We start from the raw sequence: 12,528 nt of genomic DNA, 5'->3' as shown, positions 1-12,528 counted from the left end.
ATAATCACAAGCACAACTTAGAAGGTACCCAGGCCCACAGCCACCCACTCAACCAGTGAATCAAAATTTGAAGAAAGAAATAATTCAGCACGTACAAATGTTGATGACGACGAAATAAGCTGTGTGAGGTGACACTACTCACACGGCCGCTGACTTACCTGGTGGGACACGTAGAAGCCCTCAGTGGGAGACTCGAGATCGGCCCACTTGCGCTGCGCCTCAGTCCAGCTGCAGCCCCGCTCCACGTTCACCGTGTGCAGCTCCGTGCGGCCCGTGCCCGTGGCGTGCTTGTGCAGGTATACGCGCAGCTTGGTGCGTCGCACAGATCCCTCCTGCGAGCCCAGGTCTGCGGACCCGCCGGCCATTCGAGCGGTCAGACAGACAGCCCAGTAGGCCGCCCGCCCCACGCTCCGAAACCCGCCAGCCACACATTCCAAAGCCGACAACCAAACAGGCGCTTTATAGTCCTGCAGCACCAAACAATGGCTTTGGAAAGTGGGAGCAGTTCAGACTGGTCTTAACACAGCGTTATGATTGATCTCCCTAGACAGTTAAGACTGGACTCCGTCAGTGGCGCAGCCAGAATTTCGTTTCGGGAGGGTCATCGCCTCCAAAGCGGGCCCCCTAGTGTGCGGGCCCCCACCCATTTTTCAGAATCTCTCCATATTTCATACGCATTCTGCTGAGCGGGCCACCTTTACCTGCACGATAACCCTGAGCGAGTTTGCTTTAGAAAATTTGGATAGCTTGGTAATCACGCGGTGTTCAATTTTTACGCAAATTGACCACGACAGAAATACGTTACTATGACGTATGAATTCGTATCTTTCGAGGCCAAAATGTGCCCCTTTCGTAATTTGCAAAGCTTATATGCAATCGACACTGTTGCCTGCTTATGTCGGACAAGATTTAAGCAGTCCCATGTGCCTGTCCTAAGTCATCTATTGGCTGCTGTAGTAGATTGTGCTTTATCCTTCTTCATTACGTGAATTCGCTCACAATAAGTTTAAACCCTCGCCGGCACAGGGGGGGGGGGGGGAGGGGTTGATGCAACCCCTCTAAGGTATTTCCGCGAATAACTCGCGTAAAAGCAGCTGATCGCGACGTAACTTTCAGTACCCTCGCGTTGATCAATTTTACACCTAACCTAGAAACCTAATGACCCTGACCCAAATGAATTTGACCTACTTTCCGAGACCATGTTTGGCCAGAATCGCGGTTCGGCGTATGCCGGCACGCATTAGCCGCGCGTTTGCAGTCCTTTCGTGGTTTCAAGCGTTCAAACATGTGATTTGATGTTGCTCCCATGCATAAGGATGGATGTCAATGTCACCTGAAGGTCAGGTCAGGTCACTGACCTATGATGACCTCGGTACACTTTTTCAAGTTATGCATGTTCCTAAGGTAGTTTTTTTGGAGCTGAATTCCATATTAGCAACCATTTGAACATTTAAGAAGTAGTTTTGGTGCCTTCGTAGCATGTTACGAAGCTGTCAGAGGTGGTTGACACGTAGGCACGGGGACCCGCAGTTGCTACTGTACACGAACCCCAAGTCTAACCGTCTGTCCTGTCCAGTAACAACCGATAACATTGATATCGACTGCTGGTCCCTGTACAAGAGCAGCTGAGGTTTTCTGTGCGTGCCCTCTGACAGCTTATCGTTGTTCCCTGTGTGGGTGCTGGGACGGACGATGGACTCAGGGTACAATGTACAGTAGCAACTGCGGGACAGTAGCAATTGCGGGTCCCCGTACTACGAATACACGGCAGGACCCCCACTTGTTGACCTGACCATAATTTTGAATTGAAATCAGTCGATTATTTCCTTAACTGGAACAAGAAGTTAACTTTTTTCACCACAAATAAAATACAAATGTTTGATTTAGCAGTGTATGCTAAGGAAGCGCACTTTCACTTTTCAGATTGCAGGAAAATGCTGAAATAAGATCTGAGTCAAAATCATTCGAATATAAGTCCGACATCGAGTCAGCCTAAAAATGCGTAAAGGACACAGTCATTGCTGTCGCTGAAGCTGACTTGCCCGTAACATAAAATCCACGCCTGAAATTAACACCGGGCAAATTGCCCCACCCCACCGGCCAAATAACCCTGATAGCGGGCAATTTAGCCGCTTTGCAGACCTTTGTAAAACGTTAAAATTCAGGCACAAGTAGTTGCTCTATTATTTTCAGCTTAGTGCAAGGGCTCCGTCACGACCCGATGGTTGGGGAGATGAGGGCCGTTTGAAGTCGATTCTTTCCATGCAGCATCCATAGGCATAGTGATGGGGGGGGACAAGTCCCCCCGTCACCCCCCCCCCCCGGTGGCGGAGCCCATGGCTTGCTGTATAAGAAAGTAAAATGAATGCTACACCTGCCAGCCTTGAGAGAGTGCAGAAGTATGTCACCAATTTCGAGCTACAGCGCTTCCTAAAAAAGCGGCCAAATTACCCCATCCTCCCCTACCAAAAACCGAGCCCGCTCCTTGGGCCACTTGACCTGCCTCAGAGGTCACCGGTTGTCTTGGGACCTTGAAATCGGGTACCAATCGCTGAGTCTCGTAACGGCGCATACGATCGTTTCAGCAAAGATTCTCTTGCGTTAACTTGACTTAGGGGCCAGGCTTGTTTCGTAGGCTGAACCACAAATAGGGGCGTGGTAAGCTTCAAAAATATTTCAAGGCATTTTGGAAATAAGCTTAAAGGCCCATAGCCTACGCAAGATATTGGGTATTGGTCATTTGGGTCATGACATGACCTGAAGAACAAGGTCATATCACCGAAACCAAAATTGAAATTTTAATTGGACGCTGAGAACGGATAGAGAAGCAACTATACGAAACATCAGGGTTCTAGCTTTTAAAATATTTAGTTAAGAGCAGAAAAAACTACCTGGGGGTGGTAACCACCCACCATGTGCGGGCGAGGGCTAAGTGGTTCGTAGAAAACCGAGAGGAATTTCATCCAACTTCATAATTTGCCGTGATTTAGCTACTACTACGTGGTCTAGGTAATCCGGTAGTTGAATCTCTCACTTATTTTTTATTCTGTAGGCATTAAACATTTTGCGTTTCTAAATTTATATGCTGTTTTCCATTTTTAACAAAATAATGAAAATATCACTTGAAGGACAGCATTACGCGCAGCGTAATAAATCAATTTTCTTTAAAATCGGCCCAGTAGCGGCCGAGTTATTGCCAGAATAAATTTGGTGACTCCTCCTGGCCGGCGGTGCCCTGTTCCGGTATTCATTGCCAAAGGTCAGTGACCTTCCAGCTCTGATTTCGCTCAGTTTTGCAAGCGAAGAAACGGAGCCTACGGCACGTGCTCACTGCTCGGCGCCGGCCGCGGCCCAAAATGCTGCAAAGATGCGCCCGCCACGTGCACACCGCTGCACGCACCCCCTCGAAAAGTTGATACGACAAACGGATGCACGCGTCCGACTTACGTTCAAAATTTCACCGTTCAAAATTTATGGCCGAAATGGACCATAAAACATGTGTCACATGACCAATGGATGATATTAAATTTCCGTGACCTAGGATGACCTAGCCTTGAGCTGAAAAAAAATGAAGTACAAATTCGGTACCCCTAGGATACCTTAGGCATATATTCACGAGTGCGTAAACCAAAATGAGCCTGATCTGACTTATTAGCTGGCGGAAGAGCCCAAATTGTGAACAAACCAAAATGTTGATAATTTTTACTTTTACCTGACCAGTGACATCATTGGTGACCTCCAGGTCAATAAAATTAGGATTCCCTCGACAGTTTTTCCAGGGCTATCAAACGCCGATTGAATTTTGACGATCAGCCAAGTAGTTTCAGAGATAGGAGGGGGCTCTGTAGAGCCCCGTCCCCTCGTCATTCGCGTTATGGAAAATACCCCAGCCATGCGCGGGTTACCGCAGCCGTGCGCGGGTTCAGCATCTTCACATGTGCTTTAAGCCTGGCCGCAGCCAGAGCATCTGATCTAGCATAAGGCGCCAGTAGTATGCCGATACCGCAGTAGGGCTACACACCAAGGATGCCCATGTCGTAGCGGCCCGTCTTCTTGGCCTGCGTGACGATAGCCGACAACGTGTCGGTGAAGTACTTGAAGAGCCTATTCTGAAGATCCACCGGCATTCCCAGGATCCTGGAAAAAAAAAACGACCCCAGAGGCCAGGGTGAGAGCGTAAGTCGTGGTCACAAGTAACCAACCATCTATCCGGGAAGCGTATTCCCCAAATCATAACTTAACCAAACCTATTACCTAAGCCCATGTACTACATGACCTATTATACCAGTCGGCCGAACAATAGCGAATGACCTATTATACCAGTCGGCCGAACAATAGCGAAGCCTCTTGGGTGACGTCATAGCACGCATCCATTGAGGATAACTTGAACTTGAACATTATTTAACTGACGTCTGATAATATTATGATAAATTATTATATTTGCATTGAATTTGACGCTTTTCGGAATTTGTTTTGTGGGTTAGGCCGTTTCGGTCCATTGAGACCACTGCAGAGCCGGAAGGATGATAGGAATTAGGGGGAGACATTGGTCTGGTCAGGCACCCTAGAAAGTCACCGGGGCTGACCCGTCCAAATGGACAGGCCGACCAGCCCCCAAGCACTCTCTGCACCCGGCTACGGGTTGCGCCAGTGTGGCCAAATCCATTTTGCGTTTGGGGGAGGATGTAGACAAAACCGCCAGAGGATGTAACTTTTTTTTTTTTGAAAAATGGACTACTGATTTTTTAAAGTTCTAATTTCCATAGAAAATGTGGGAAATGGCCTTACCAACATTCAGTACTGATGTATCTTAGAAGAAAGCACTTCAGTGATACATATGTAGAAATAACCAGGGCACTAAAGAGTCGGGTACTCCAAAGTTTTCCCTAGTATATACTAGAATCATACTACATCATCTAGAAAAACAACTAGAACTGAGAGGTTACAACTATATACCGAAAATTATCCCAGGATATGGCTGCGCTCAAGCGCGGCGCAGCTGGCGCTCGCGTTTCGATACATTGCGCGTAATATTTATACACAATACGGCCTATGGTTTCGCGCGGGGTGTTCATTGGTGTTCTCTCTTCATTTAAAGACTTAAGAATTGTGCTGGCTAAGTATCAATAACTATCGTATGCATAAAAATCAGCTCTTCATCATGCATGGAAAAGTCTGAAAGGGCTTTCTGGGCAGTTGTGTGCAAATCTGCAAACTGCTGAGTGCTGAGCTTGAATTTTGATTTGGGTGATGGGCCAGCCTCATGCTTTCTCATTCTCTCACTGTTACTTAACAATGTGCTTAAAAAAAGGTTAAGTGAATTTTATCAAAGGACACCTGAAGACATCTTTCGATTTAACTTGAGCACGGTTAGTATAATTGTATTGCAAGGATTGTTTACGCCAGCTTTATCTTGCTCTACTTGCAATCGTAGCTTACCTACGAACAATATTTGTGTAGGCATTTTCTTTTCTATTTTGGTCGTTTGTATGCATTTTTAGAGCTCTGACAAGCTGACGAAGGAAGACTGAAGTCTTCCAAAGCTATCATTACTAAGAAATAAAGCTGGTCTTTTGAACAAACCTAATAATATCTGTCAACAATAACTGTCCCAGATGAATGCCTACCATCAGCGTGTAACATCATACTTTGTGTAAGTATCTCGTTCAACTGTGTTGGTACGATAATGAAATCAAAACACATGCATTCTATATCCGGGTGAAAGTGGATAGTATGTAAAAAGTAGCATTTGTTGCCACTTGTTAGTGATAATCATGCAACATCTTGTAATTTTAAATTAAGTGAAATAATGTAAAATTTAGTTGATTGAAACTAAACATGGAAGATAATTTTTAGGTCAATTTTTAGTTCTCTTGCCGTTCTTGATATTCCACTTAACTCACATACCAGTTTAAAAGTTATTTCAGGGCTTTCACAATAGCCATGTCTTTGTGGTCAATCATCCTCAGGGCAGCTTGAATCAATTTCATTCATTACTTCCCTAGCTAAATACCTCTGATCCTTTTTCAGGATAAGACCTGCACCTCGAACCTCGAGTGAATGCTTCCTCAAACAAAGCTAACCAAAGGTGCCATCAGCTGTATAAATCAGAACAGGAAGGAAGCTGAGCTTTCAACATAGGCGCCAGCTTGTGTGAACTTGTGGCTTTCAGGGTGTGCACCGCCCACCCAGTGTTCATTTCCGTAAACATCAAAAAATGTGTGACCACAAAGGGAAACCCTTATGAAGGTATATCTCTCGACCTTATAGATTCTAAGATCCCCTTAACCTTCAACTAACCAAGATTAACAGGTCACTTAAATAGCCATGCATTACTCCTCTGATAATGCTTTTTATGTTTTCAGATAGGTACACGTTCTTTCATCCTGATTTTTGAAACATAAGTACCACCTGAATTTGTTTTTAGTGCAAGTGTGATTCATGTAATTTCATCTTGATGTGTTCCCGATGGAAGATCCTGCTCGCAGCTATGCCTCATTGCCTACCATGGCCAAAACTTTTTTGAGAGGGTTACCAAAGTGTTCTCTATCTTATGTGTTGAGGATGAGCTGTATCTTGTGATCAATGTTTAACTTTAGTGTAACACCGTGACATCTTTCAATGCCAAAGTTTATTTGTAAAGAGCCAAAGTTAATTTGCATTGGAACGAGCGGTAATGTGATGTGTGGAACATGTAATTTGCACGATTGGGAACCACTTACTCTGTAACCTAAAGTGGGATGTTTACATATATGAGAATGTTCAGTGTTCATCGTCGATAGATAATAAAAGCATTAGCATACCAGTATATGGATTGGTCGGTGGTCGTCCAACATAATATCAGAGCTGCAATTTTGACACCATCGTGTTCGTCATGCTCAGCCACGTCGAATGATATGCTTTTTGTATGGGTGAGGTCAATTTAGGATGTTCCAAGGTCAAGTCAGGTCATGACCTCATGATAAGGTCAAGTTGCACATGATTCAATTCGGCAGGTCTTTCTGAGTCCATTCGTGTCTTTTCCGTCTAAGATCACTGTCAGCGCCAAAACAACTCTTTATTCCCCCTTTGGCTTATAGGTAATGGTCAGATCACCTGACCGACCTGACCTTACGTGACCCTTAGGGGAAATCCGAAGCTAACAACTTTTGAAAATTAGGGAGTTTGATCAGTTCTGTAAGTTTCATCTACCTGTGATAGATCTCCTTGCATTGATGGAGTTACTGATGTTGCGACGTCTTCGAGACCGTGCAGAGGTTAACTTATGACGCCACAGGTCAGTGACCTGACCTGACCTGAAAATGAGGTTGGTGCCACAAAATCCGGCTTGAATCAAAGGTCAGGTATACCAGCTTACAACTCTCCATCACCAGCGCGCTTACCCCTACTTTGCATTGCAGCCATCATGGTTTGCCGCACATTTACGATAAAAGTTTTGGTCTGTCCGAGATTCGAACACAGGACCTTCGGATGTGTCAAAAACATGGGGTCATATATGGACGAATATCTCGAAAACGGTTGGATGGGCTTGAACTTTTCGTCCCAAAAATGGAAATGAAAATGTTGTAGCTATCTTTTAACATACCTTATACGTGGCTGCCCACACTACGAGACCTTGAAAACCGAGCGCAAAAAGTCTCATTTTAACACGCAACCCTATGGGCTAGTAGGAAAAGTCACGCCCATGCTGCCATATGACTTTGGAGGGGGCTGGAAATAACAATCCTTTTTCAGACAATCGTTAAATAACAACTTCAACAGCCACTGGTCATTGGCCAACCACCACCTTCCCGATGCTGATTCTCCTTACTCTATTCCAGGTATATTCCTCATCCATTCCTGAAAGAAGATCGCGAGCCTTCCAATTTCCAAGCATTCCTGTCATCATCGTGAACCTACAAATCCATCAAGATCCCTCTGCCAGATGACCTCGGACACCGACGTCTGCTCCCCGAAGATACAGCTGCGCATACTGCATATTCACGTTTGATAAAATGTAAATGCGTAGTGCTGTGTTTAATAGGTTACTCTCGAATCAATCGAATTAATCGACTATACGACCATTTCTTAATCAGTTATTGCATCAACATTGCATCAGTATAAGAATCAGAATTGCATCAATTATGAGAACTAAGAAAAGTTATCACTTATATGAAATGTTGACCGATATGGCCAGTGGCCAGTACAACTCCCGATGTCATCCTCGACATTAATATCTTAGTGCATATCCCAGAGTCCAACCTCAACTGTGATCTTGGGTTCAATGTGTGCGATGAATCTACTCATTACTGTATGTAGTAACGGCCACTGCGGGAAAAATAAAACGCAATAAGGTACCGAAACGCGCATATCACCGATCTTTTTTGGGTTGGGTAACACTGAACTAGAAGAGTTGGTCGAACGGATGAGATGAGCACATTTTGTCACCGTTCTATCGCTGGCCAGATTGCAAATCCATAGTCCAGACGAGACAACATATGTCGACGAGCTGCACCAACCAAGGTGATGAGTCCGCACCAGCCTACACAAACAGAGCTGGAAAAACACACCTACATCTAGCAAGACCTAGAGCTATTACTGAATAGCTCATATAATATTTACCAGCCTATCACACTTTTCTAGGGGAAAACACCATAGCCGGTCATTTCGACGCGTTTTTTCCAAACCATGTATCTGTTTTCCCGCGAATTCAGTGCCGGGAAGCACGAAAGATCCCATTTAAAAATTCCAATTATTTATTATTCGATCCTGATCAAGTATGTGAGCATGTGAGCTTGTTCTGACATTGCTTCATCTGCTGAGACAGACAAACTTCAGAAAACAGTCACTGTATTTTTTAAAGTTTTTTTTTTCAACCTGTCGGAAATTTACGGGAGAACAGATATGGAGTTTGAGAGAAAAAAAACACGGCAATTTATTCCCTGCTCAACCCGTTGTGGGTCCCATAGTTCATAATATCATTTCCTTGTCCTAGCACAATAGGGTATGTGCTCACTGCTCAGTCTCACACCGAAGTTCACGATACCATGTTGGTTGGGCAGGAAAAAACAATCGTACCACATGACAGTGGATCAGCTGCGCTGCACAACACACCAGCGTCTAGCTGAGTGCATTCACGCCGACATCTCATCGAGATTGTCATGCTTTGCAGGTAAGGAGTCTATGGTAGGATACACAAATCAGTCACACGAATGGTATGACTGACTGGGGCCAATTCACCAATCAGTTCGATTATGAGTCTGAACTGAATGTGCTGTAGAATTGCATAGTGCACGGTGCTTCCTGGTTGTTTTGTTTTGGACGCTTGCCAGGAGGTGGCTCTATAAACACCACAACCTACTCAATAGATGTCGCCATAATGTACTATGCAGTCGTTGTGAAGTTGAAAATATTTCATAATGTATATTGCTCAGTATTTTCCTCATAAACTAAAACACCCCTCACCTAGGTACACTTGGGGGCAGATTGATGTTCTACAACTCTTTATCCACCGGGTTCCTATGGCTCAGCATTGGCAGTAGCCGCCTGGTACTGGTAGACTGTGCCGCTTCACTTACTTGTCAAGCGGCACAGCCTATCCACACCGTATGACACCGGTCTGGGTCGGTGGCTGGAAGGCAGACATGTGCATGGATCCGAGAGCTGGATCTATGATCTCAGTGGATCTCTCGACAAAATAGAGGGATTGGATCTATGATCCGAGTGGATCTCTCGACAAAATAGAGGGATTGGATCTATGATCCGAGTGGATCTCTCGACAAAATTCAGGGGTTGGATCTATGATCCGAATGGATCTCTCGACAAAATTTAGGGGTCGGATCTATGATCTCTGTGGATCCAGCGGGAAAAAATATGTGGAGGACCTATGATCTGTATGGATCTCACGACAACATGTAGCCAATGAAACCCTTATCCTACATAATTGTACACCTTACAGTGCAATACAATTGAGAATTGTCACTTGTGGACATGGTTAAAGGAAGACTGCCACCTTCAAAAAGTTTTCTCAGATCGGCCTATGATTTATTCCCTGGACAAAACAAAATTTTAGAATTCACCTGACAAAGTATCATCACGTGAATCGCGAAAAAAATTGTCGATTATCATACAATTATCAATCGGTTAATGTCTAGCGACAATGTTTACACATCACTAGACTTCAAGGTCATAAGATTATTACATTTTATTTGAAAAAGTAAGGTATTTTATGATTTACTACTATATGATTTCATAAGAAATTGGCCATGTTTAATTTATTTTGCATTTAAGTTCGTAAAACATTTAAAAATCATGGCTCATTTGGAATGGGTCTGCCGCCCATGTTAAACCCCATTTCCCACACTTTTTTGGAAAAAATGAACTACTGAATATATAGGTTTAACTTTTATTTTGACACTCCAAAATTCTTCTCTGATCTCGAAACAATCAAAGTTTTGACATATATTTACCAAAAGATAAGAAAATTCGTGTTTCAAAGTTATCGATAAACAGTAGAGATGTCGGTTTTCTTGGACTAAAAAAATGGCATCAAACTGAACTTTGGTCTCCGATTTCTCGCAAACGGGTTCGAATTTCGGAAAACCGACTTCAGTCTGGGACATAGGTGGCTCAGCTCTAGTGAAAACCGTTTTGTGGAAAAAAGGTGGCAGTCTACCTTTAAGACCAGTTGCAATCATTAGGTATCATCATTAAATTTGAATTTAAATCAACAACATTTGTATTACATTTAAAATAAACCAAGAGCATGCACATTGCTACTTTTTGTGACCAATTGTAACTTTTTCATGACAGCACTGATGACAATCTTATCAACAAGCTACAGCCACTTTAATTCAATGAACAAACAGTACAGACAGATGCAGTGGCAGCGGGGCACTGCAGATTTTCATTTTGGTCCCATTCCATGCAACGCCAGTAGGGCTAATGTTAAAATGCCAAAATCTATGGGGGGCACTGTACCCTGGTGCCACCACCCCCCTCCCCCTCTGTTCCGCCGCCTATGGACAGATGTTAGGAAATCAAACCTGGAAGGTCAGTTTTGTTAAAAAATAATCCAGCAATCCACTTCTGCCAGGTATGAAATCCCAATCCAGAATGTTCGTAACCGAAGGTTTGTTGTCAATAGTTAAAACACTATTCTTTAGAATTGTGTTTTTCTATTGAAAAACAAATCTGAGTTCCCTGACAAATTGGCAAAAGCTGCCTGAGATCAGTACAACTTGATGCTCTTGAAAACGGGTTCTCAAAAAATTCTGATTTTTTTTCAGGATTTCTAGTGGGCCAGGTGATCTACGTTCTGGTATGGGTCTCCCCTCCGCGGACCATCTGGTGCACGTGCCACGTGACTTTGAAAATTCCCGTGTTAAGCCAATGGGCACAATTACCCCGTTTACATGAGTCAGCGAAAATGACGTTGAGAAAGGATATTTCCGTTTAGCGAAAAGTGCGCAAGTTTCGACTCGTGTAAACTGGTTTGGGCGCGCAAAAATGACGATTACGCGGAACGGAAATATCCGATTAATTAATGGGAAATATCCGTTTAGGACGTCAGGCCTAAACGGATTTTTGCGCATCTAGCAGAAAATGACATGAATATGCATGATTTATAGATGAAATTTTGTAGTTTACACATCAAAATACATATTTATCTTGAATGGTAGGTCTAATGACAATGAAATCCACTTTTTGCCCCTGATTTCGCGCCATTGTGGCAGATTCATAAAGTACCTACATAAGTGTTGAGAGGAACGTCCTATGCTTCAAAAGGGAAGCATTCTAGTTTAGGGGTAATTTCCTTATTTCTTAGATTCAACAATCAGGGTTCAATTCCAGGGCAACCAACATAGCCTTCCCAGCCAGTCGCTCCCTATAGCCACTTGGAACAGCATGCTAGTGCCATTTAGTTCTTGGTACACTGGATATGGTGCTTGATTTATTTTGCTTTAGTACATACTCCCAAACAATTTTCTCTACCTAGGTACTTCAAACTTCCTAGCAGTGATTCAGATAACTTATGCTTCAGCGAACAGCCACCAGACGGCAGGGCACGCTGGCTGGTTGGGACAGTAACTTGGCTGCATGCCAAAATGTACACAAGACACACAGCCAAATTTACTCAGTGATACTGGCATCTGCCCCCCCCCCCCAACTATATTTAAATGTTCACCTTATTGTTCCAAAGAAGTAGATTCTTCAGTGGTGGAAAGGTCTCTGAAAGTTTGGTTAATTCGGATGGTGGAAGCAGGCAACTGGCAAGTTTTGTGGAATTTGTAGAATCATACCTAACCTTACCTACCAACCTAACTTTCAACCTACCATCCTACAAACACACCTACATGCCTACAACCTATTATACCAAACTACTTCCTACAAATCTACAAGGTCAACCAACCTTAAACCTACCAAACCACATAGGTACCACTCGGACTTCATCTTCACATCTTACCTGGTGTGATTGAGAGTGGATTATTCTATGCATTTTGAAAAATGCACTGATAGTGTCTTAAAGTTTGTTGGTGAGGAGATGTA

General features: G+C 43.8%; 1 protein-coding gene across 2 annotated transcripts in view; it reads right to left on the bottom strand.

Moving 5' to 3' along the window:
• Positions 1-12,528, bottom strand: part of LOC122378894 (protein strawberry notch homolog 1-like) — a 550,127-nt gene that overhangs the window by 124,738 nt on the left and 412,861 nt on the right. For both annotated transcript variants that reach the window (XR_006256101.1, XM_043360535.1), the window contains exons 21-22: positions 4,022-4,137; positions 159-346 (exon numbers count right to left, since the gene is read on the bottom strand). Coding sequence is in view for 1 of the 2 variants with exons in the window: in XM_043360535.1 (XP_043216470.1) it covers positions 159-346; positions 4,022-4,137 (304 nt within the window). In the remaining variant the exon portion in view is untranslated. The remainder of the gene's footprint in view (positions 1-158; positions 347-4,021; positions 4,138-12,528) is intronic.

This window comes from Amphibalanus amphitrite, unplaced genomic scaffold, assembly GCF_019059575.1.
Source record: "Amphibalanus amphitrite isolate SeventyFive unplaced genomic scaffold, NRLGWU_Aamphi_draft 000067F_arrow, whole genome shotgun sequence".
Classification (NCBI taxonomy): Eukaryota; Metazoa; Arthropoda; class Thecostraca; order Balanomorpha; family Balanidae; genus Amphibalanus; species Amphibalanus amphitrite.
The sequence above is the reverse complement of the archived record's forward strand: the minus strand, read 5'-3'. Positions and strand labels throughout refer to the sequence as shown.